Source organism: Megascapheus bottae, chromosome 8, assembly GCF_031878675.1.
Source record: "Megascapheus bottae isolate mThoBot1 chromosome 8, mThoBot2.hap1, whole genome shotgun sequence".
Classification (NCBI taxonomy): Eukaryota; Metazoa; Chordata; class Mammalia; order Rodentia; family Geomyidae; genus Megascapheus; species Megascapheus bottae.
Genome location: NC_143516.1, coordinates 8,866,340 through 8,892,876, shown reverse-complemented (window position 1 = coordinate 8,892,876; position 26,537 = coordinate 8,866,340). Strand labels below are relative to the sequence as shown.

Sequence of the window (26,537 nt, the reverse complement as noted above, 5' to 3'; positions counted from 1 at the left end):
TCACAAAGTTGCCATCATAGAAATTTAATTTCAATTGCTTACACAACATCTTTTCCCTGAAGAAAACCATAGGTTTCTAATTGTTGTGATTTATGTCCTGTAAACATTGTTTAGCAATTTACACTTTTAATTGCTACTGTTTATGAACCAAAAAATGAAAAGTGTTAGATGTCTGGAGTCTAATTCAATGTACAAGGCAATGTAATGGTAGAAATAACCAACTTGAAGAGGGACAAATAAATCAAAACGAAAAGTAATGAAGACATAGATGGGAATGTATTAAGAAAAAACACAATTTTTTAAAACTTTTTCCAACCAAGATACAGTAAAAGGAATTAATCCTCCTATCTGTAATAATCAGAAACAAAATAAAATAAATACATAAAAGTCTTCAAGTAATTGAACATTTGGCAAAAAATAAATAAAAGGACATTGATTTCTAAAAAAAATAAATAAAAAGGAAAAGAAGCAGATAAGAAATTACAATGATTCAAGCTTACTGACTTGAAAGGCTTTCCAGGCCACACCACAGAGATGGAAATCAGATAAAAACCTTGAGTTGTGAAGAGATACAGCTAAGGTGCCATGCAAGGGAGCTAGAATTCACCGTACAGAATTCTAGAAAGGAGCGGGCTACTGAAAAACCATAGAGTCTGTAGCGTCTCTCTTGATTACTCTGCAAAGTATTGAAAAGTAGATATGTAGAAAAACTACTGGGATCTTGAAATTGATCCATTCCAAAGGATCAAAGGGATAAAGAGGTAGCACTTACACAAAGCCAAAAACCAGACAGATGGAAAAAAATGCCATGCTTTCAAGAGCTTTAGATAGTATACTAAGTCAGATTTTAAAACTAATGCTCAAAATCTCACAAAAATACTTAGATTGAGATAGGAAAATATGTTCCTACAATTCTATTTATCTTCTCAAAAATCAGTATATGTTGTCACTTAAATTCTTGATTATTTTTCTCTTTTCAATGCCATTGATTTTTTTTCTTCTGACCAATATCATTTCACTAATTTCATATGCATTACAATTAATTTTCTCAGATTTTTCTAATATCTACTATAGGACTTAAGCACAATTTTAGTCTGCTGCTCTTACTATACCATATATGTTTTAAAACATTGCTGTTTTTTTCATCTACACTGAAATGCTCTCTTTGTTCACTTTGAATTCTTTCCTCTGACTGTAGGTTACTTATGAGAATCTCAGAACATTTGTTTTTTTATTGCTTTCTACTTTAATTCCACTGTACTCAATCATTTACTTTCTGTGAGCTAAGCTTTTAAAAAATTATTTCGGTTTATGTTCTAGAATATAGTCTACCTTGTGCAATGGTCCACATAAACTAACAAAAATATACAATTTGATCTTGGGTAGAGGAGTGCTCTACTTATTAGTTCAGACTGGATGAGAAGATTCAATTCTCCTACATACTCAGTGCTTTCTTGTCTTCTTACTTGATCAACATTGAAAGCAAGAATTAACATAGCCAACCAAGTCTTTCCATTTCCTCACAAATGGGGCAATGTCTGTCTTTCCGATAGAAGCATCAAATTCCATTGTGATGATACAACATTTCCTTTATATTAAGTGAAGTAACTCAGACCCAAATTAACACAGGCTGCATGGTTTCTCTCATTTGTAATAACTAGAAAGATGTCTATAAATCTACAAATAAACCCAATAGATAGTAAAAGACAAATAGCTACACTTGGGCATGATTAATTAGGCGGCACCCTAAGCATTTGCTCACTGAGAGCAAAGGAGGACGTTCTTCGGTGACGATCACAGTGTTTCTATAGCTACGTGAAGATGATCATAGAAAATGAGGCTTCTCAAAATTAACTCCACGAATTGAACTAGAGGGATTTTTTTAATTGTCCTGTTTGCAGTTATTTCTTTTTTTTTCTTTTTTTCTCCTTTGGTTTATTCCCTGGTGTCACTTTTTTAAAATTTATTTCTGTACCCTTTGTCTTGTATATAAGTTTATATGATGTAGGAATGGGAAGGGAATTACAGCAACAGTAGGACAAAGGTTGGACCAGTTCAACAGTGATACTTGGCACTACGTTGGAAATGAACTTGAGGGCAGAGGAATTGTGAGGAAGTGGGAGAAAATGAGGGAGGGGTGGGACGCTTCCAGATAAGAAATGTACTCATTACCTTACTTATGTAACTGTAACCCCTCTGCATAGCACCTTTACAATAAACCTTAACTTAATTCAGTCATAACTGGGTTTTTTCAGACTTCATTTACATTTGTCAGTTTTTAAATCATTGTGACAAATATGCAAGGGGAACGATTTAAAAGAAGGAAAGATTCATTTGGGCTCATAATTTTGGAGGTTTCACATGGTGATCATCCAGCTCCATCATTCAGGGCCTGGGGTGAAGTTGACTATCATTGTAGCAGGAGCATGTGGCAGAGTCTGCTCATCCCGTGGCAGAGTCTGCTCATCCCGTGGCAGGCAGGAGCCAACAGAGAGATAGAACAAGGGGGTCTGAGCAGGAGATGGCCCCAGGGACATGTCCTTTGTGATCCACCTTCTCCTTCTGAACACCTCGTCCTGAAATTTGTTAGTACTCCTTAAAATAGAGCCATCAGCACATGGCGATTCTGACCCTAGCATACATTGCCTGGCTTGCAGGTGTTTCTTAGAAATCTAGAGGAAAACTTTCATGACCCTGTCACTATGCACTATGCATGCCTGCAAAAGTAGCTTACCTAGTAGCTCAGCCCCTGAAATCAGAGCTGCAGAAGCCTCTGGGTGTCTGGAGGGCGGAACATGAGAAGTACTTCCCTAGGTATCCCTGTGCAAGTAGGGCAGGATGCCTGCAGCTCTCTTCTCAAAGCAGTCTTTCAAGTGAATGAAAGATTTGCCCTCTGAGCCTATGGTTGGTGGGTCCAGCCAACTCCTGAGATCTTTGCTCTCTTAGTATTTTTTCTTTGTTTTGATGGGAAGAACTAGGCTTCTTTTTCATAACCCTCATCTCTTTAGCAACCACATTCTCCTTGATCCCAACTTTACATTTATTTCTCTTCTAGGCAAACTTTTGAATTTTTAAACATTTCTGCCCTGCTTTTTGCCCACAGTTCTCACTGAAAGTATAGATTTAAAAAAACAAAAACTGACTTTCAATAGTTTTTTGTGCAGCCCAAATGCTGTGTTGCCCTGAAATTACCTCCACAGATTCATTCATCTGTTCCTTTTAAATTCAGTTTTACTGAATGTCTTACAGCATGGACAAAATGAACACCAAATCTTTCCCAGAAATTGTAACACCTGTGACCTGTATTCCAGTTCTCAATAGAGTTGCTACCGGAAGCCTCATGAGAATAACCTTTACAGTCAGTATTTCTATCAGAATTCTGGTTCCACCTCCACAGCTACCTTTTCAAATCCAGGTACAGGATTCTAAGACTTTTCTAGTCTACTTCCCCAGTCTTTTTCAAATTCCGTGTACAAACTAGTTCCAAGGGCTTAGTAACAACAGGATTAATCATAGAAATGACCCAACTTTTCTGGCACAAGTTTTCTGTGTTTGATTTTCTGTCACTGTGACATTATACCTGAGAAGAAAATGTAAGAGAGGATTGATTACTTGGGCTCATGGTTTCAGTGGGTCTTAATTTATAGTCATCCATGAGTTGAGGTGAGGGTCTGAGGTGAGGTCATCATGTGTCATCGTGACAGGAGCATGTGGGAGAGGATACTCACCTCTTGCCACTAAGGAAGCAGAGAGAACCAGGAAAGATCCACAGCAAGACAGAGCCCCCAAGAAAAGCCTGAGAGAAGTCACTACTTCCTGTAATTTCCAGCACCACCCCCAAAATGGCACTGCAAACTGGGGACCCAGGCTTTTAGCACATGAGCCTGTGTGACCATTTCACATTCAAACCATAGTTCCTTTGTTGTGCTTTGAAGAAACTTATTAAATGGGTAGTTATTTAGCATTGTCATATTAGTTTTATGAATTACCCCTAGGATCGAATGAAATAACTCTCTTAGAGTTGGCAATGCTATGACTCTAAAATCTGCTTCAGTATTAAAAGCCACCCAGATTTCTTTCTATTGAAGTTGTCGTGTAAAACCTTCCTACAATTTAACTTTAGACCTATTTCTTTTATATTCTTCTATCTAATTGTTTTATTCTCTTTTCCGTTAGGAAATCAAGTATACATACAGGTATAGCACTGTATGCTTGAAGATTTCCAATAGTTCCCTGAATCTATCTTTATTGTTTATTTCTTTCCTGTCTGTCTGCATTTCATTTTGAAGAGTGTTCATTGCTTAATCAGTATACAGTATACATAAATCTTTTTTTCAGTGTCTAAAACATTTAGGCTCATCCAACATATTTGCTACATCAGTCTTTGTAATAGTCATCTGAAAAGTTTGATAGAGGGACACAGCTTTTCCATCTCTCTACTTAATATTACCAGTCTTTCCTCTAGCTTCTTGAAAACATGAATTGTCATTATAATAATATCTTTACATCTTTGTTTCCTAACTTGATCAAGGGTGCTACTTTGGACTGGCTATGTTTTGTTAATTTTTCTCTTCATTATGGATCATACTTTACCACTTATTTTAAGTACCTAATATTGCCCTCTTATTATATGCCAAATTGGATGCTGGATATTTCCAAATTTCTGAAAGTAATGTTAACTTCTTTTCTGGGATAGACATAAGTTACCTGAAAATAGCACAATTCTTTGGGAGTCTTCTTCCAACATTTAATCAAAGGTTATTTTTATCACCACTCAAGATAAAAATCTTGAGTGCATCTATTGATGCCTCATAAGTTTATTTTTTTTTCTATTTGCTCTGGTAAAATACAAAAGTTTTCTAACTCTCCTCCAGGTATTATTTATTCCGTATTTTCAGGCAGCTCTTCAACTAACCTCAATTTTGTCACAGAATGCATGGGATAAACTGTGTGACGTTAAAGCCTAGAGAGAACCCTTGAGAGCTCTCTACGTGTGATGTTATCTTCCCTGACAGCCCAAGCCAGGATGGCTTCTTCCGTGGGCTCCTGGATTTCTCCACTCAAAGAAACTATCAGGTGTTTTCTGGGTCCTCACTTCCTGCATAGTCACAATATTGGAACAAGCAGCAACTTATGACAACACTCAAGGTCACCTTGTCTATGTTTCATGGCCCTAAATTTAGTTCTTTCTTGCCCAGTGTTCAAAATCTTGAAAATTTCATTCATTTATTTTTAGCTGTTTCAACCAAGAGGTTAAATTGAGTCTCTGTCACTCCATCTCTACTGGACACAAAAGTCACCCAGCTGACATTACAATTTACAAATGGCAGGTTCCACATAAGAAAATGTTCCAACTTTTACACAACTCACCGTGCTTTGGCCCTGGACTTCTTTATGAATGAAAGAAAATGGAACATAAATAAGAATAGCAAAAAATGTATTTCTTTGTTTTTTACTTCTTTCATAATAATGAAGGCAATTTCTCCTGTTAAAGATATCTTAACTATGCCTCCACTTCTGATATCTGAACTGCTATGGTCTATTAAATTCCCATCAGCTACATCTGAAGGAGAACATTTCACCAAGTACAGTGGCCGGATGGTTCTCATGCTCTCTGGAGGCCTTGCTCTGTCTTAAGAACAATATAGAGACTCACTCTGGGGATCATCCAGGAAATCAGAGACTATGAACAGTGCTTAGCTGAGCTTCCCTTTTACTGCTTCATTATGGACTTCACGCTGTATTTGGATTGAAGTTCACAGTATTTTTAATAGATGTAAACACCAGGAGCTCAGAAACTATACCCTGAACACTACAACTGTAATCGTTCTTTGGTTTGCTCTGCTCTGAGGAATGTTGACACATACCATATCTCAAAATAATTTTCTACTCTGTTTAGTTTATATATTTATTTAATAAATAGTTATCAGATAACTATGATATCAAGTTAGCACATGAGAAATTAAATAGATAAGACATGAAATAAATAAGTAGATTAATGCTTAAACAAATTGTGTAAGACACTATCAAGTAAATTCACTGGGGCTATTCTAGAGGAGAAAAGACAAGCAAGTTTTCTGGTGGAAGTCTGTTCTATCTATAACAGTAGAACATAATATGACACACTGGATGAAAAGAACTAGTTACAGAAATTGAACAAAAAGAAAGTATGAAGTGGGATGTGTTTGTTTGTTTGTACCTAGATGGTAGATGGGAAATTAGATGTATATGGCTAAGAGGAAAGAATCACCTAAACTCTTAAAAATTTCTGGTATGGGAAACTAAGTGAATTATAATATCATTTTCAGATGAGAAATATTGAATGATATTTTTAATGAATTAGATTCTGTTTAGAATCCATGAAATTTGATATGATTAGCAATTTAAAAAATGTCAACTGAATAAATAAATCAGAAGAAAGGTTTGAAATAAAAATACAAATATATAATATTGAAAGTTGTGATCATTTAGATTGTATTTGAGCACATGGGACTGGATAAACTTACTTATGGAAAAGCATAATGAAGGGTACTGTGAACTTACCTCCAAAGAATTCCAACAGCTAGATTTCAAACCAGGGAGAAGTGACCACCATGATACGTAGAAAGAGAAAAAGAGAAGAGTGAAGTCATAAAAGCAAGGACAGAGAGGTGTTACTAGCGATATTCACAAGACAATATGATGGAAATGAACTTCACAACATGGGAGGGAGTGGGGGGGAGGAAAAGCGGGAGAAAAACACAGGAAAGGGTAACAATGTTCAAGAAGTAATATACTTACTACCTTGCAAATGTAACTGTAACCCCCCTGTACATCACCCTGACATAAAATTAAAATAAATAAATAAAACTCCATTCAATAATACAATAAATACATACATACATATCCAGAAAGTAAGGGGACTGAGGAAAGACCTGGGTAGATTAGTTCCATCAGCATAAAGTGAAATGGACTCAGGAAGGACAGGTTTGTGAAGCATGAAAAATGAAAGACTGAATAATTTGCAAAGTAATTGGGAGAAGTAGAAGTAAATGAGAGCCAGATGATGATAAAAGAAAAATCTTACGAAGAAGCCAATCATGTGAAACAGAAAACAGAGTCCTGAGGTCAAGATGGGCATTGGTGAAGAAGATAACTCTGCAGTAGGCTTGTGTATTTCCTCCTAGATAGGCCCTAGATATTTGCCATGGTGCAAGCCAGAGTATATAAAAACAGTAGGTTAAAAAATAATTAAAATTAGCTAGCATCATCCAAATACTAATTCTTTGTTGGAGTGCCCTATGTCAAAAACCTGTGAAAAATGCATGCCAGCCCTTGATTCTGCACAAATGAACCTACTGTAAAAGCTCATTAGTAGCAGCACAACTTTTAGCAGATTTCTGAAAAATTAGTCATTCATGTGAAGTATGTCACTATAAAAACATTTTGTGTTGCTATATAAAGTGAAGCACAACCAAGCCAAAGACAGAAGGCTGATAAGTTGTCCTTTTTTTTGTCTTTTTTGTCATTCCCTGGCTTGAGCTTAGGCCTGAGCACTGTCCTTGGGCTTTGCTCAAGGCTAGAGCTCTACCGCTTCAGCCATACCTCCACTTCTGGCTTTTCCTGTGTATATGGTACCCAATGAACCTGGGCCTTCATGCATGCTACACAAGCACTCTGCCACTGGGCCAAATTCCCAGCTCCTGCTTTTATTTCTTTTGTTTATTTATTTATTTTGCAATTTTAGAACAAAAGGGGCCATACTTGCAGAATATTCAGCAAGTTTAAGAAGCCATTAACTGGGCTGAGAGTTTGGCCTAGTGGTTAAAGTGCTTGCCTAGCATGCATGAAGATCCGGGTTTGATTCCTCGGTACCACATACATAGCAAAAAGCCACAAGTGGTGCTGAGGCTCAAGTGGTAGAGCTCTAGCCTTGAGAAAGTCCAAGGACATTGCTCAGGCCCTGAGCTCAAGACCAGGACTGGCAAAAAAAAAAAAAAGAAGCCATTAATTCTTTTCCCTATGGGAGAGATAACAGGTAAAGAAAGAATAACAAAGATGAAGGGCAGGAGAGAAAATCCCATTGTAAGGAGACAGTCTAGAAATCTATCTTATTATTTAATGTAACCAAGTTCAAATAAGGTCTGTTTGTCAATTAAATAGTTTCCATGCCAAGTAAGTGTGCTAACTATACCCTGTATACACTTTCTAAACGCCATGAGAAGGAAATGTCCCTACTTTCACAGATGAGGAAGTTAAAAATCTGTGGAAGTTTAATACCTTACCCAAGTAGCCAAGCTTTTCTGACTCCATTGCCAATGTTTTTCCATGATAACTGTCACAAGCAGCTGTGTGGGAAACTGATTAGGAAAATAGGTTAGGAACCAGACTAATCCAGTAAATTCCCAATTCGTTTTCATATAAGCTCTGTGAATAGGGCATTTTATCTTCTGTCTCTATTTTCTCACCTGTAAAGTGACGATTAGAATAATATTTACTTTGCAGCAGTTGATGATATTCCAATGATTGCAACAGTGCAAGAATAATAAAGACTTCAGTAAATAACAACCATTTGTAGATTACTTTCCCTTGATAAGAACAGTTCTACACAATGAACAAAGGTATTTCACTATACATCACCCTAACTATATCTCATATACCACTATAGAAATACGATTTTAATTTTTTAAATCCTGGGGGAAATGGACTCTGAGTTTGATGATTTTCAAACTTTCTTCCCTAGAGACAACTGTTGTTTGTCTTTCTGAAAAGAAGATGAGGACAACTGAATCCATCAGCTTCAAGACAGGGAGGCTCTCCACTTTTATGTGGAGGCGAATACCTCATGGAGTTCACAGCGAGTGCAGCCCGTCCACATTCCAAACACTCAGGAGGACAAGAGAAATCAAGCAGAGAAGCAGCTGGGTCAGGCAGGCGTATGGTCCTCATACAATAATGGCTTTGCCTTAATTAGCTTCCTCTTTCTCTTGAAAAGCAAGAGAATTCAGTCAAATGAATGTGGCAGAGCTGGGATGTTAAGATGGTAGAAAAGAATTCCTGATTGTTATGGACCTCCAACCCATTGTTTTTGTGGTTGTTACATGTAGCCAATGTCATTGAATGAAAAGGACATTTGAATCTCATCAAAAAATAGTCAAGTGAACCAGAGAGAGACAAGTTTTAGCTCTTATGAGTTAGAAAAGCTTCATTTTATGAAAAGTTCCAGTATGCATACAAACTACTTCATGACTGCCTGATTGCATATGTCAACTGTGCATGTGTTCATGTGTGCGTGTGTGTGTGTGTGTACATGACCATGCACAAAACAATTTAGTCCCAAGAACTTTCAATAGATATAATACATGATTATCTCAATTAACAATTGTCTCTGAAAATAAAAATATAGCTGGATTTAACGCTTTAATAGATATGATATTATTTATCAGCTGGAAATATACCTTATTCCCTTAGTTTGATCTGACATTAAGGTATCAATCAAATTATGAATAAATTTGAATGTTTTACTACCTAGTACAGTCATTTCCATGTGACATTATATCATGAAGCTCTCTCTCTCTCTCTCTCTCTCTCTCTCTCTCTCTCTCTCTCTCTCTCTCTCTCTCTCTCTCTTCTCTTCTCTTTTTCTGCTTTCCCCCATTTTTACTCCCTCTCTCCCTCTGCAATGTAAGCTCATTAGATCAAGGAATATGGTATCTTGCTTACTTTTGTAACAAAATATATAATGCCTAGCATATAGCTGGTAACGATATTTGTTAAATAAATGGATATGCATGCATGTTATTACTCTTCATGATCACATACCTAATGCTTGATACGGTCACAGTATGTTTAGGAGGCACAGACTGTTCTGAGTTTTAGTATTTTCCAGGGGAACAATCTAAAGTGGCTTAAAAGAGCACAGTCATTGAAGTCATTTCTTCAAACTTCTCATAAAGCCTGCTTTAATCACCTGATAAAATGCTCAATAAAATGCCTGCTCCAAGAAGCCACGCCATTCTTACTTCTCCATGGTAGGAGGGATTAGAATCCATAAGGACTCATGAAGCTTCCCCATATCTAACTTCCTGAACCACATTCTGCTATATTTCATAAAAGAGATGGACTATCAATTGATTGCAGTAATTTGGGCATCACTCTCTGAAGTAGAAAATGGAACAAAATAATTTGTACTCAATGAAAACTAGAGCCATACAACTTACATGATGGACTGTTCCTTTTGTTACTGCCGTGAGTTCTTTGTCACCTACCCACTCAGTGCATTCGACCCATTAACTCAACTACTCAATAAATCAATCCATCAAATGGTAGAACACGTTTATAATGGCATACCAGGTGACAGGCATCTGGCCATTTACCTATTCATGTACTTATTCATGGTACGTCTCAGAAAAACTAAAGACAAAGGGTTGGCTCATTTCTTCTGGTTTCAGTTTAGAATTTCATTGCTGATTGTGTATGCACAGAGATTATTTTCCTTTATGCAATCTGCCTCTGGTTCAAAATTCTTTCTCCTTTTATGTTGCATCCCCAATAATTCCCTTGTCTGTCTTTCTAGCCCTGCTTATTGACAGTGAGGGGGCCCAAATTTTATCCTAATTATGATAAATAAAAAATTAACCAAGTATAATTATATTGTCCCAGAAGAAAGCATTGAATATTCTGTTAGCAGAATTCATTCTCATATTCAATACACAGAGTCCCCAAAACAGACTCAACTCATGAAAATATTTTATCTTCAGACCATGAAAAATCTTTTCTTTTCAATCTTCTATATTCCTGGCAAAATAAAGTATTTTCTATTCATAAGAACCACTTTACTGGAACACTTTTGAGGGGAGAGGCAAACGGAGGTACACAAATGAAGGGAGAAAAGAGTGAACAAACATAGTCATTATATTCAATGTATATTATGTAAAGGGAGGAAAAACACCAAGAACATCAAATGGGAAGTTGTACAGTAGGGTAATCATCAAGAAATGAAGGTATGAAGACAATAAAGAACAACAAGAAGAAAGTTTTCAGAAAATGAAGGTCTAAATACCAATAAAACTAACACCCCATCCCATATTTTTAAGAGACAATGCCACATTTTGATGTAAGGAGGAAACAAGGGCTTTGTGAAAACAGGCACTGAGGGAAGAATTTGGGTTAGAAATAGAAACCTAAGTATCAGATTTAATGAAAATGTAATAACCTAATGGCATTCATGCCACAGTCAGAGAATCTTTGTATACAGACAGATGTTATGTTTGGAAAGCAGCTAAAATACTGAAAAGTGCTGCCTGATGCTTTCTCTGTGATCTGAGAATCATGAAAGTTCAGAGAGGAGAGAAGAAAGGGAAACACAGAAAGGCAGAGTGAACAGAATAATATAGAGATAAAAATGCATAGCAATAAGATTTCAGAGAAGGGTGACAATGACTTATGACTGTAATCATAATTGCTCAGGAGGCTGAAATCTAAGGATCACAGTTTCAAGCCAACTCAGGTAGAAAAGGTTTTAAGACTCTTATCTCCAAGTAAGCATCTAAAAGCTGAAATGAAGCTATGGCTTTAGTGAATGAATGCCAGCCTTGAGCAAAGAGATTTAAGGAGGGACAGTGCCTAGGCCCTGAGTCAGATAGATAGATAGATAGATAGATAGATAGATAGATAGATAGATAGATAGATAGATATAGATGCATACATACACACATACTAGATAGATACGTAGATAGTTTCCATTATCATTTGTGTGTGTGTGTGTGTGTGTGTGTGTGTGTGTGTGTGTGTGTGTGTGTGTTTCAAAGGAGCAATTTTTCTGAGGTGTAATTTAGGAGCAATTTACCTGATAGCCATACATCCATGCCTGGTGAATTCAACATAAGGAAAGTATCTTTATAATGGCCATACTTAGTGGTTCTGAGAATGTGGTCTAAAAATGCCTAGGAGTCTTTAAGACACATTGAAAAAATCAGCCAATTCCAAACTGTTTAAAGAATAGTTCCATAAAGTTATAGGGATGTTTCTGTACAGGGATGTTTCTGTATTTAGGCGAGTATGACAATAGTGGTTGGCAAAGTGCCGGGGCCTCTGTGGGATGGAGTGGAAACTGCCCTGAGCTGACGGCCACTGTATTCTACATCCAGGAAAAGGAAAACGGTTTCCAACTTAAGAATGTCACATTGGGCATTGGACCAGTGGAGTGTGGGTTCCTGAAGTCTGGACTCTGACTAGGACTCTGTGGGAAGAATGGAAAGGAAGGATATGCTGAGTCGCTGTGTCACAGCCCAGCCTGGAATGCTCACCCTCAGTAAAAGCGCTCTGTGGTCACCTAGGCTTGAAGTGAACCATCCACTCCTTCTACGGGGTATGAGTTTTGATTTGAAGAATGACCGACAAATTATTTTTTTCCAGAAATAGTTTGTCAGATATGAAAATGAAGAGAGTGTGTATCACCTCAAACGAAAACTAAAAATGTTTACTACTCAATGGCAAAACACATGATTTAAAAATTTTTAAAAAGGAAACTCGGTGCCCTCTACTGTGAGCTCCAAAGAAACCCCATGTTAGGAGAAATTTCCTATGAAAACAGTGGTGATAGGAACAAATGTGCTCTGTTGTTGTGCGATGGAATGTGTTGACATTTCAAAAGTGACACATGCAGTGAATCAATTCTTCCCCAGTTGGTCAATGTATAACATGTACCATGACAGAATCGTGCATGAGTAGCAGACTCAACATGAATATGGATACCATACCACATAAAAATCATTGCTATCTTTTCAGTTTCTGCACTTTTAAGTTTGAATTTTTTATGTAAAGATTTTTATTGTGGTTAATAGAAGGGTTAGATTATATTCACCAGATAAAAGGTGGATAACTTCACAAACATGGATATTCTTTCTCATGACATGGTCCCCATTTCCCTCCCATCCTCCCCCTACATATGAGTTGATTCACATTTTTCTTCAATTATTTCATAAACATCAGCAAAATAGCCTGTTATATGTGATTGCTATAGAGTCAGATATAAGAATCCAACTTTTTATATTTTAGGGTTTTAAAAGAATTATATAGTATAAGTAATACCATTCTCACTAAGTATTTTATTATTTGGGAAAATATAAAAGTTTATTCCTACTCAGTGGTAGAGTGCTTGACTAGCTTACATGAAGGAAGCCCTGGGTTCGATTCCTAGGTACCACGTACACAGAAAAAGCCAGAAGTGGCACCGTGGCTCAGAGCAGAGCACTAGCCTTGAGCAAAAAGTATCCAAGTACTGTGCCCAGACTCTGAATTCAAGCCCCAGGACTGGGAAAAAATAAAAATAAAAAATAGAAAGAGCTTTATTCCTAGAAAAATACATGTGGCTATTTGTAATAGATGTATTACTTATTAAGTGAAGTAAGCCAGGCTCAAAGGAACTTAGGCTCAATGGTTTCCCTCATTTGTCATAATCAGTAGAAACCTTGGGCTCTCCTAGCAGAGATTTGCAATAGAGCAAAACCTAGATACAAAAGGCCATATAGTAGGACACTAAATGAAAGGATCTCTAGGATATAGAAACATAAGCCATATAGTGAATGATTGTTGTTCTTAAGGTACAATGTTATCTCTCATCTCTTTTGCTGTCCCTTGGTTATCCCATATTGTTTACAGTATCTCACTTTGTTACCTGATATATCGGATATATTTGTATTTGGTTATTTGAAATTGGATAAGGAACAGGGGCAAACAAGATGAGGGGTGGGGGTGGGGGGAGGGAAATGGGGACCAAGACATGTGAAAGGGTATCAATGTATGGGAATTAATGCACCATCTACCTGGCAAATATCATGTAACCCTTCTATTAATTACAATAAAAATATATGAAAAAAATAGATGTATTACTATTTTAATGACACCAATTTTTAATTTCCCAGTTTTAATTTGTTATTTAATAAATTGTGATAGAAACAGCCTATATAACCAAAGGTTTTTGAGCTTTCAAATGTTTAGATGTGCAAAAACAAATTCTGAGCACAAAAAAAAATCTGTCTACTGTTTTTTTTGGTAAAAGTTAACTTACTAGGCTAATAACAACCTTTGGAAATTGAAAAGCATGTTGTTGTTTTTTTATATATAAGGTCCTAGATTTTAAGAAAGGTGTTAAGACCCCTGAATTTTCTAAATGAGTTGTTTAGATAAACTATTGAAAAGTTGGTTGAATTGGAACCATTCACTGTTAGACACTTCCGTTGGGTCCTAAAAACACCTGTTTTTGTGCCATTAAATAAAGTGTGATCGTTCCAACAATTATTGCTAATTTCCAGGCCTCATATGATGAAATATAAAAATCCAAAAGGCAGAGGACAAATTCTTTCATACACACATACTCATGTAAAGACCGTTTATAGTTGATTCTCTTATTTGTTTTGTACAACAGGAACCAATTATGAGAAAGCATGTATAATTTCAATTACAAAAACTTAGTAGGGCATGGATTATAATATAAAGTCCTAGATATTTACCCACTCTAGCCTAGATTCCTCTCTCTGGTTTATCAGGTTGAAGTTGATGAGGACTCTATTTTGATCAATTTATTTTTGGCACCTGTTCTATTACACTGAACAAATTATGCAGTGTCACAGTGGTAAGGGTAATATTATACAGTCATATGATATACTTCTCATTAGTGATCCAAACTGAAATATTAGATAACAGAAATTGCTTATGAAAACATATAACATGTTCTTCCAGTGAAACCTTGGGGGCTCTTTTTGCTTTGTCATTTCTGGGCAATGACTTCAGGGCTGGATACTTGCTAAGCAGACACTCTGCTGCTACTTGAACCAGGCCCCCATCCCAGAGCAGCCTCTTTTTATCTGATCTTTTAATCACTGTAATTATGTCAAACATGGTATTTGTTCCCCCATTAAAGCTGTGAATCATGTGTTCCATTAATGGCCACTTTCAAAAAAGTCAAGATCAACCTATTAAAGTAAGTGAAGAAAGGTAGCAATTGTATGACTACCTAAAGCCAATAAATTGGAATATAAGTGACTTTTAGTGCTTTCCTGAGATCCATTCATGTGAACTAAATGTATTGCTTTGAAACAAACATATGATGGAATATATTTTACGATATAGGCTTGATATCAAGACTAAATCTAGACTGACAGATAATAAATTATCTTTGTTTCATATAGCAAACTGGGTCTAAGCAAGAAACGTGAACAAAAAGGGAGCTACCTGTAGAGATTAAAATGCACAGGCTCAAAACAATTAAAGTTTACAAGATTAGGACCCAGGCTATGCAAAATAACTAGGATAGTAATAACTTGACTCAGTTATATATGGTCTCTCCTTTTATGGTACACATTAGCTTTCACAGTTTAGACCACATTGGTAGAAAATATTCAAGTATGGAGAAAATTAAAAAATAAGAGAAGCTGGATTTGAGGTCCTTTTATTATTTATGCTGTGTTGCATTTTCTTACATCTATATAGCTCTTCTCTAGGTTTCCCAAGCTATCAATATCTACATATTTACATTTACTTATCAATAAAAAGATATTAATATACTTACGTTTTAATAATAGTATACTTGCATTTTCTCAAGTTTTATATCAAATGGCTTGAGTATCAAGTTCTCGGGAAGAACAAGAAAAATTAAAGTATCAACCTCAAATGAGAGTATGGAATTGAAACAAAGTTTAGACTCCTACTAAGCAAAGTATTCTATGGAAAGTACTGCTTGGTGAGGTAAAGTAATATATTCCAAGTTATATAGCTAAAATAATCTATCACAAAATATTTTGACTCCAGATCAGGACTTACTGCACTATGCCTATTTGCATTTCACATGAAAAAAGTTAATTTACACTGACTCATGTGTTCTCAAGGGATGACCAAATGAGTAGTAAGATCTTATCTAGGAGAACATGTGGTCAGACATGTCTTCAAAGGTATATTAGTAGTGTCTGGGATGTCTCTGAAACATTTTCTTGCTGTGATTATACCATCTAGAGTAAAAGGATAAAAACAATGCTGAACAAAACAACCTGTGACTGACACAGTTTACCTATGTCAGCTATCTGTTTTGAAGGCAAACATATAAAAAATGAAATTCTTTCTTTGAAGTTTTCTTCCTTAAAGCTGCAATTAACTTTCCACGATCAATTGAGAGTATTTACTTCCCGTGTCTGTGATTGAAAGCTACAAATACGCACACACATAAGCACATAAGGGATGAGTTATTTCAGAATTAGCATGATCATGACTAACCCAAAAGCAAAACCTATTCTTGTTGTATTTAATTTTTTTACTTCTAAAATAGCAACACCAATGAACTTAGAAATGAGGTCTAGTTTTTTTTAACATATGACCGTGATCCTCAACATCTGCCTTTTAGGTCACTTGAATTTGAGACAATTGTGTAGTTCTTCCTAGAATTTCTATACCGGACAGAAGGCTGAAATGATAAAATTGCTGCATACATCTTACAACCTTCTTTTCAGAAGTAAATATCTATTAAAGAACTTGGAAGACAGAAGGGGATCTAAACTCTGAGCAGGTCTCTAAGATTTCAGGTGTAAAGGGTCAACTCCATATTCAGCTGGTTTTGACTGGATCTGCAATCCCATGACTTCTTTAACCAGCTATCCTGCCTCTTTATCTCCGGGAAAAATGAGTTGTGAATAGAGGCAGGTCCTTACTCTAAGACCAGGAGGAGCTTGTAAGCAGGCCCCCTCCACTGTGTGGTTTTTTTCATAGTCTCCATGGTTTCCCTCATTTGTAATAATTAGTGCACATCTAGGACTCTCCTGGCAGAGGATTACAATAGCTCAAAAGCTATGTACATATGGTCATCTAGGATGAGACTAAACAAAATGAACTCCAAGATATGGAAACAAAAGGTTTATTCTGTGTGATTGTTCTCAATGTACTATGTGCAATTATTTCTTTTCTCTTTTTTTCCCCTTATGGTTAATCTCATGTGGTTACTGTATCTGACTTTGTTACCTGGTGTGTTGTACATATGTTTATTTGAAATAGGGAAGGAGAGCAAACAAGATGAGTGGGAGGGGGTTGGGGTGGGAAAGGGGGGCAAAAACATGAGAAGGAGTTTCAGTGTTCAAGAAGTAATGCACCCACTACCTGATGAGCATCCCTGGAACCCCTCTTTATAAGTTACCCTCTGACAATCAAATAAAAAAGACAAAAGAAGAAGAAGAAGAAGAAGAAGAAGAAGAAGAAGAAGAAGAAGAAGAAGAAGAAGAAGAAGAAGAGGAGGAGGAGGAGGAGGAGGAGGAGGAGGAGGAGGAGGAGGAGGAGGAGGAGGAGGAGGAGGAAGAAGAAGAAGAAGAAGAAGAAGAAGAAGAAGAAGAAGAAGAAGAAGAAGAAGAAGAAGAAGAAGAAGAAGGAGAGCTGCTCTTGTTTAAAACAGGTTCTCTGAGCTGGGAAATTTGAAGGGTACCGTTTCCAGTGTGTCAGATGTGGGGAAGTGAGACTGAGAGGCCTGCCAGGGGAGGCTTGTCCCGGATTGTCACAGCAGAAGTAGAGGGAGCTGGAGTTGAAGGGCTCCTTGGGGTTGGGCCAGGCCAGGGGCTTTTCCATTCGATTGTAAAGAAAAAGAAGGCAGCCAGAACCCCTGAAGAACCCCTGCGTGCTGCAGCCCCTTTTCTAACGCTCTCTTTATTGCTCCCCACCACCACCACCACCACCTTCCCTCCAACTCCTTCCCTCCTCACCCGCTCCCTCCCCTCTCCCTGTCTTTCCAGCTGGAGTCCTGAGCCGGGAGGCTGACTCCGGGAATTGCTTTGCGCAAAATCCACCGCCACCCTGCGGGGCTGGGCCGGGCCTCTGGGTCCCCCGAAGGTGGAGGGGGCCGGAAGGCGAGCGCGCCGCCTGCCAGACGCGCGGCTCTGCCCGCCGCCCGCCCCGCCGGACGCGGCGCTGGGCTCCCCCCTCTCCACACCCGGCGTGCGCCTGCCTGCCTGGCGGCGGCGGGAGGACGGCGCAGCCCGGGCGGGGAGAACTCTCCAGGTGTCGGGCTCCTCGGACTCAGAGCAGACCGTCAGCACCATGGACAGCAGCGCGGCCCCAGCCAACGCCAGCCTGTGCGCCGACCCCTCGGCGCCCTCCGGCTGCGCCCCGGCGCCCGGCCCCAGCTCCTGGCTCAACCTGTCCCAGTCCCAGGGCAACCTGTCCGACCCGTGCGGGCCGAACCGCACGGAGCTGGGCGGCAGCGACGGCCTGTGCGCCCCGGCCGGCAGCCCCTCGGTCGTCACGGCCGTCACCATCATGGCCCTCTACTCCGTGGTGTGCGTGGTGGGGCTCTTCGGAAACTTCCTGGTCATGTACGTGATCGTCAGGTAAGGGCCCTGAGCGCCAGGGCGGGGGGACCGGGGAGCCCCCAGGCCGGAGCCTGGAAGGGCGATGGAGCGATCGCACGCCAGGAAGGACTGTCCAGGACTGCGCCCCCCCCGCCCCGCCTCCCCAACTCGACTCCCCAAAAGAAGCCACATGTCCCCAGCAGAGAAGTTTGGGTGCTGAAGGCGGGCGGGGGAGCCAAGCCCTGTCTTGGGGCTCTCTTCTCTCTCTTTCGGAGCCCAGAGGGCCCAGGGACCCCATCCTGCAACTGGTCCCTGGGCTGGAGCTCTGGAAGCGGAGGAGCCTGAGTAACCCACCCGGGAGGAATTCCAGCTACTTCTCCCTAATTGAAGGACTGAGTGCTTCTCGGATGCTTTCAGGCAGGAACCTGGCCAACTTCCTTCCCCCTGCTGGTTTAGGGTGTACCCCAGCCCCACCCCGTCTCCTCCCTTGTCAGGGGAGCTCTGAACCCGCTCTTCTGTCCACGGAGAGGACACACTGGGGTAGGCGGAGAGCTTTCCCGAGGGCTCTCCATGGCAGTGTTGCGGTAGCATGCGTGACAGCTGTGGCTGCCTAGACCAGCTTACAGTTGGAGCAAACTGCATCTGGAATTGGCAGGGTGGATGCCTCCAAAAGGTGGAGTCCATTAGGAAAGAAAAGAAGGAGGAAGGAAAGGATGGAGAAGGAAAGAAGGAGAGAGGGTGGGAGGGGAGGGAGGAGAAAGGAAGGAAGGAAGGAAGGAAGGAAGGAAGGAAGGAAGGAAGGAAGGAAGGAAGGAAGGAAGGAAGGAAGGAAGGAAGGAAGGAAGGAAGGAAGGAAGGAAGGAAGGAAGGGAAAGAAGGGAGGGAGGGAGGGAGGGAAGAAGAGGAGAGAAGGAAAAGAAAGGAAAGGCAGAAAGAGGAATCTACTTAAACTACTTCAAAAAGTTGCAGTTCAGTTTCTTTTTACCCAAATATTGCAGTTCTGGATGAACTGGGCAAAGTAGACAACTTACCAATATGGATGTTGAGTGTGATGGCATATGTGTATATATGTATATATATATACATATATATATAAATGTGTACAGTAGAATCTGGAATGCTGCTTTTGTTAAAGTAGATCGGTATTTTTAACTTTTTTAAATGGCTGCTAATTTGAATTTGTCTTTAGATGTTCAAAGTGAATAGGCACTTTCATGTTTAGGTACAATATGTAACCTATTTCACCATTATTACAAGTTTTGATAAATATCACCAATCATCTAACAATCATTCCACATTTTGATTATATTATCAAGGTGCTTCAAATTGCTCATAATTGTTCTTTTGAATCATAAGTCTCATTTCTTTAATTAATGCTTGTTAAAGCATAAAGCTGTTTCCCCTAATCTTGTGATGAGGAGTAAGAGCTGTAGTAGCTCTGAGAAAATAGGGGACAGCGCCACCTACTGAGAGGAAGGCTGACAACAAAAAGAAAAATACAGGAAGAAAATCAATGGAAGAATTTATTTTCGAAAATTTATTTTCTGTAATCTAATACAAAGATTCATGATAGAGGCTACAAAAACAAGTTTTCATCCTGGGGTCATGTCAATAAATATCAAAAATAAAATCCGGCTTTGTGAAGGGTAAATATAGCTACCATTTTCTTGAAAAACAACTCAGACAGTTGTAAACTCGGAACAACTACAAGGGAATAGAAGTTTTATATGCTAGACTAGTAAACCAAGGCACAGAGTATATAATTAAATTGTCCAAACCAGATAGCTCGTAAGTTCAGTGCCATTGAATCTCTTAGATAACAATTTTCTGATGTTAGAGTAAGTCATAATATAATATAAATTAACTATTAGATTGACAGATTGGGTTTAGTTTGCAATAACAATTCATTCATGACTAGCAAATTACCCCAGATTTTATGTATGGAATCAAAGATGTTTAAAGAATGAAACATAAATTTCCAGAGCACCTAGAAATCCTGCCTTCGGAAACACTCTTTCTATCCCTTCTATTACTTCTCTTTGGCATTTTCCCTCCTCATTTTTCTCCCTTTCAGTTCATGTTTTTCTATAAATAGAGATGTAGCAAAGCAGTAACTGATAAATAAGCAGTTTGGCCCTATCCCAGTGTTGAGGAGGTTGCTGGCTGGGCCAGACTGTTTTGAAAGCATTACTTTTGACTTTTCATTCACTTGGAGAAGCAGAGTGACATTGGAAGCATGCTATCAGGCTTTTCTGCTTGGTGCTCTGTTGATTCCATGTAGCGCTGGTGGAAAGGTCACCCCAAACAGCCACCTGTGGCTTGTGATGAGGTGTGAGGGTAGGGGGGTTCAATTCCAAGGTCAGAAAACTGCCCTGGAAGGCAGCTGTAAGTCAGAAGAACAGGCAGTTCTATGACAAGGGAAGGGATGGGAAAGCATCTGAGGACTGGAGAAAATGTCTAGTGAGCTGAGAATATTGAATGTGGCAGTCAGTCAGGGCAGTAGTATTTGAATTACTAAATGATTCACTCAGAGACATCTTTGCTTCTGTTTAGAAAGATAAGTGTAACACTGTCTCAGGTGTTGAGAAGTGCCAATTTCTGTCTGGTTCTTAAAGATTCAGAAAGCATGGTTAGGTAGTTACAGTTTTCTATCCAGTTCTAGATAATATTGTAATATTGATTCGAATGTCTTAGTACACTGAGTGATTCACAAGGGGCAGATGATTACAGCAACAAAAATAACTGTCTCTACAAGTGCTATGATTAATTCTTCTTTGTTTCCCAATGCCACCACCACCGCATCTTCATCAACAACACTTAAAATACTATGAGTGCAATTCCTGAACAGTGCTGTCCTAGAGAATATAAGTAAGCAAACGTGATATTGTCATATGATCTGTAAAGTTAAAATCCAGATGTTAAATGATATACATGGTACACATAATCATCACCTCCAAAAACTGATTTTTGTTTTTAACTATAGTTAAGTAGTACAACAAATATGTTCCCATTCAACATGTCAGTTAATGAGTACAATGCAACTTGATGAATGTCATCATGAATTCAATGCACATTGTGAAGATGGAATCAGGTAACTTGAAGGATGGGTGAGGAGAAAGCACATGGAAAGGGGGGATGGTGGAAGGGGTGGCAATAATCGAAGCATATTTGTTTTAAATGAAGGATAAAGATAAAACCACAAAGATTTGACAAATATGACAATAAAATATTGCAAAAGCTACCAGTTATTTTTAAAGAATTGCTTCTAGAAGTCTTTAAAAAAAAGCAATTGGAGTAATACCCAAAGTCATAGACATCAGAGTTGTCTCACTTATTGAAATATTTGTGGAAAGTGTGGAATTAGCCATAATTGCAAGCACCAATAGAACTACAGATATATCTGTCACATGACATATTTTTTTCCTGAAAAGGTTTATGTAGGTAGCAGTGAGCATGGAATGGACAGAGACTACTGGAAAAAATGGAATTCTAGAAACTCCCAGGTCCCTGTGGTCTGTGTATTTCACTTTACTACTAAAGTTCAGATAAAGTATGTCAGGGGAGGAGCAGAAGTATAGCTCAGTGGTAGAGCATACCTTAGGTTCAGGGGGCAAAATGACATTACCTTCCTTTTAAGTTTATTTTTTAATTTGATTGATTACCTCTTAGTTTTGAATCTTCTTTTTAAGACTTATATTTACCCTAATACCTTGGGATGGAACAAGATATTTTTATTATAATTAAGAGTTACATTATATTCACCAGATAGAAGGTGCATTATTTCACAAACATTGTTTTAAATCTTACTGAATCATTTGAGGCATTCTTAAATCTTGCCAATTTGCAGTTGAACTAGCTATCAAAAAGGATATTTTAAGATGTAAGGTATTTTCGGCATTTTTGTTCCTTAAAATGTATTCCTGGGTTTGGAAAATAGTGTGATTATCTTATACCACCCTAGGTAATTAATGTGCAGCCATAGTTTAAATTACAAGGTGATTATGAGATAGAAGTGTGGCTCAAGCGCTGGGAGTTTGGCCTAATGATAAGAGTGCTTGCTTGGCATGTAGGAAGACCTGAGTTTAATTCCTCGGTACGACATACATAGAAAAAGCTGGAAGTGGTACTGTGGCTCGAGTGTTAGGACTCTAGCCTTGAGAAAGCCCAAGGACAGTGCTTAGGCCCTGAATTCAAGCACCAATATAAGAAGATTTAAATTATTTTTATTGTGATTGTAAAGGTGATACACAGAGGGAGTACAGTTATATAAGTCAAGTAATGACTGTATTTCTTCTTGAACAGTGTCATCTCTTCCCTTGTTTTCTCCCAGATTTCCCCCTCTCAATCCCATTCTCCGACAAGTTATACAGTTTATCACTGGTGTAGTGTCTAGTTAGTGTCTCTGCTGTATTTGTTCAGCCTTTGACTCACCATTTCTGTGGTCTAAGAGTTTTGGAATTATTTTAGAAGTTACTTTTACCTCCTTGATCTACGTAAGCTGTGACATTCACTTACACATGTAGATAAATTTGAGTTTTCTGTACTCTAGCTTCTCTTTCTTTCCCACATTTTACATTTCCGTGTGCCTCCACTATTAAAAGCTAATTATGATTTGGGGGTTTGGAGGTGTTGCTCAGTGGTCGATCATGCATGAAGCCCTATGGTCTAGATTTCTTTAACACACTTTACAATTCAAAAGTCATAGCACATCAGGATCTACCTGAAACAATACAGCTTCAAATTTCAATTTAGAAAATTCTGTTAACCCACAGTAACCATTTGTCATGAAAAACAATTTATATTCTGGTTGATATCAGCAAATCATAAATTCAACTACACACATACATACACACAGAGATACATAGCAAATAGACTGCTAATGTTAGAATGGGACTAGAGAAATATAGAACAGTTATTACAGAGATTTTCATTACTCATAATATCTGTATTCTTTAATGCCATGGGACTTGCTGAAGTGTGAGTACTGCAGCTTCCCTCCTCGGGGAAATATAAGATTGGGTTGCTGTGAGCATCAGATTGCAAAATAGCCACCAACTAATAAATACACAAATTTTTTCCTGTTTCTTATGCAATGTTGAGACCTGAAAGCAGCTTGCACCAAGCCTATGCCATACACATGCTTTTCGTAGAAGGCCCAACACAGTATTGTGTGTGGAGACACTGAATAGCCCTTGAGCACAAGGCATGAGACCAAGCTCAGCAGCCTTGGTGGTGGTGAGGATTGGGGGAGCCTCAGGGATGAATGGACCATGCTGAGTCACCTCCCCACTCTTCCAGGTTGTCACTCTGCAAGAAAGGATTTAGAAATGAGACAAAGGGTTGACAGGAAGTTTCACATATAGCTAAAGGATTCACTTGAGAGGGAGTGGGCGTCTCCCCAGAGTCATATCACTCAGGATTTGGGATGGAAACCAGGTGATCCATCACAATGACTCCACCCTTCCATTACAGCTCAGACGCAGCCATCGACAGCAACAACTGCAGTCAAATTTCAGAATCTGAGTGAAATTTGAGTTTCTGCTAACTTTTTCACTGCTCAAAGTATTCATCTCTTGATTTTTTGAGCCATTTTAATACGTAAGATTATTTTGAGCTGGCAGATGATAGCAAGAAGCAATGTTAGGTTCACGCATGAGTTCTCATTTGAGAAACACTGGCACACGATATCCTAAGTCAGTGTATATTCATGCAGTAAATATAAATTATATCCACAATTGTATTGTATAGATCTTATAAAGGGAAAGATTTCATATATAAATTATATATGTTTCATATGTTTTTACAGCTTAACTTGTTAGATTATTCTGATTTTATGTTGCTTGACAAAGAAATCGAACGAGTTTTGTTAAAATAACCTGAGAATAACAAGAAGTATTTTTAACCTCAGAAAACAACAAAGGTGAAATTAATCCAACACAGCTTCCATGGGTTGTTTCAGCACAGGATTCTGCACTTCTGGATTTGATGCTTCCACTGGATTCCGACAGCAATAGCACAGGACTCTTTCTACACCTCCCCAGTTTCAAACTGTAAACTCAATTCCTCTTTTCTCCGATGATCAGATAAATGCTTAGAAACAAAGTGACTCTTGATTTCACTCTCTTAAATATGCTTTGGGGCTATCTTGATACTATGCAATTTTCTAAGCTTTCTTAAAGCATTTTTCTCTTTGATCACCAGGAAGCTTTTAAGAAAAATTGAAGCTGTCATCTGCACATCATATTAAATCTTTAGCAAACGTGAACTCTGTTTTTGAAGTCATCATGCCTGCACAGCAGTCATACAACACTGATCCCCGACAATAAGACAGCTTCATCTCACTCAGTCTGTCCTTACGCCATTTCAAACACAATTGCTTCCTGGCCTTTTCTTCCCTTGATTCTTTCTGACTTATATAACAACTTCTCCTCCTCCTCCTCCTCTTCCTCCTCCTCCTCCTCCTCCTCCTCCTCCTCCTCCTCCTCCTTCTCCTTCTCCTCCTTCTTTTTTGTCAGTCATGGGACTTGAACTCAGGGCATGAGCTCTTTTGCTCACGGCTAGCCCTCTACCATTTTGGTCAGAGCTCCACTTTCAGTTTTCTGATGTTTAATTGGAGATAAGAGTCTCGTGCACTTTCCTACTCAGGCTGGGTTTGAACTATGATCTTCAGATCTCAGCTTTTGAGAAGCTAGAATTAAAGGCATGAGCCACCAGTGCCTGGCTTATCTTGTTCATGTTTTAATCAGGTTTTTTTTTCCTTCCATTTTATATTTTAGAACCCAGTTTTTCCAAGTGAATTTAAAAGGACACAGGAGTAGGCCACAGATATAGTTTCCTGAATTTTTATTGTCATATCAGACTTATAACAAAGTGATGACTCTAATCTATTTTAGCAATTTTAGAAAAGAACAATTATTCCACCAACATTATTTTCATGTTTTAGATCATTTTATCTCTGCTATGACTCATCAACTCATCATCTGAACAATGGAAATGTGTTTCTTTATCTTGTTTTTGAGAATAGATCTATCTATATAGCCCATACTATCCTTAAATTAATGTATAGATGAGAAAACTGAATTTTATTTGCCAAGATTTAAAGCATTTAACAATATACTTTCCTATCCCCAACTTTAAGAAGTTGTTTATCAAAAAAAAACCAATAAACTTAGATTACCTTCTAGAAATTATACACTCTGGATGTTTAAAACTTTTCCCTAAATGGGATACATTAGCTTTCTTAAAGGTAGATATGGTAGAGTAGATAAAGTAACAAAACTGGAATGAAATCCAGGCATCAACCTGGATGCTAAGATGTGATGATTGAGATTCAATGCCAGCCCAGGCAAAAAAGTCCATAAGATTCTGACCTCCAATAAACTACACAGAAAAAGCTGGACATGGAGCACCTAGCCTTGAGCAAAAGAAGCTCAGGAATAGCACCCAGGCCCTAAATAATATTACTTATTACAATATTTTAATTGTAGTTCATCTTTCGAGTGTAAGTTCCACTAGACAAAGCAAGGATTTGTTCATGTAACATTGTTTATTATCACATTTCTCTTCCTTCCTATCAACTCTTTATAATATTGGATCGTTCCAAAACTATTCCATTGGTGACTACAATAACAAGAAGAAATTCTAAGAACAAACATATTCTGTTCTCTATTGATAAGTAAATTCAGAGGGAATAAAGATGAATTTTTTATACAAAATAGCTACTTTTTTGCTCTAAATCTCTCACTCATAAATAGTGCTGCAGTAAAAGTTTAAAAGAGAATTCAGACTCAGTCTTGAGAGCATGTGTGGCATGCAACTACTGGCTATCCAGCATAATTGATCATTTGAGCCAGAAGAAATCCATTTGAACAACAGCCTTCCCTGAACTTGAGAGTTGAACTTTTAGGCATTTCAAATTTCATTCTATGAGAAGCCATCATGACCCTGGTTGAGTCTGTTTCTCTAATCAAATTCAAATTGCCCAGAAGAGGGAGGTCTTCATGAAGGATGCATTAGTAGTGACTCATAATGGAATTTTCCAGGACTTGCAAACCAATGTCTGTCCATTTCTAAAATCAAGACATTAAGGCATATAAATAAAGCAAGCACAATGAGCATAGTGAGGAATCGAACCCTTGAGATATCCACTGCCTCGTGAGACCTTATAATTTTCCAAGTGCAGAAGCTGTGGGGAAGAAGAATTCAATGGAAAAGAAGGCCTGCTTTGTGTCTGAACAT

General features: G+C 38.3%; 1 protein-coding gene across 1 annotated transcript in view; it reads left to right on the top strand.

The window, feature by feature from the left end:
- The first annotated feature begins 18,048 nt into the window (after positions 1 to 18,048).
- Positions 18,049 to 26,537, top strand: part of Oprm1 (opioid receptor mu 1) — a 50,564-nt gene continuing 42,075 nt past the window's right edge. The window contains exon 1 of the mRNA XM_090337938.1: positions 18,049 to 18,338. Within this exon, the coding sequence (XP_090194064.1) occupies positions 18,049 to 18,338 (290 nt within the window). The remainder of the gene's footprint in view (positions 18,339 to 26,537) is intronic.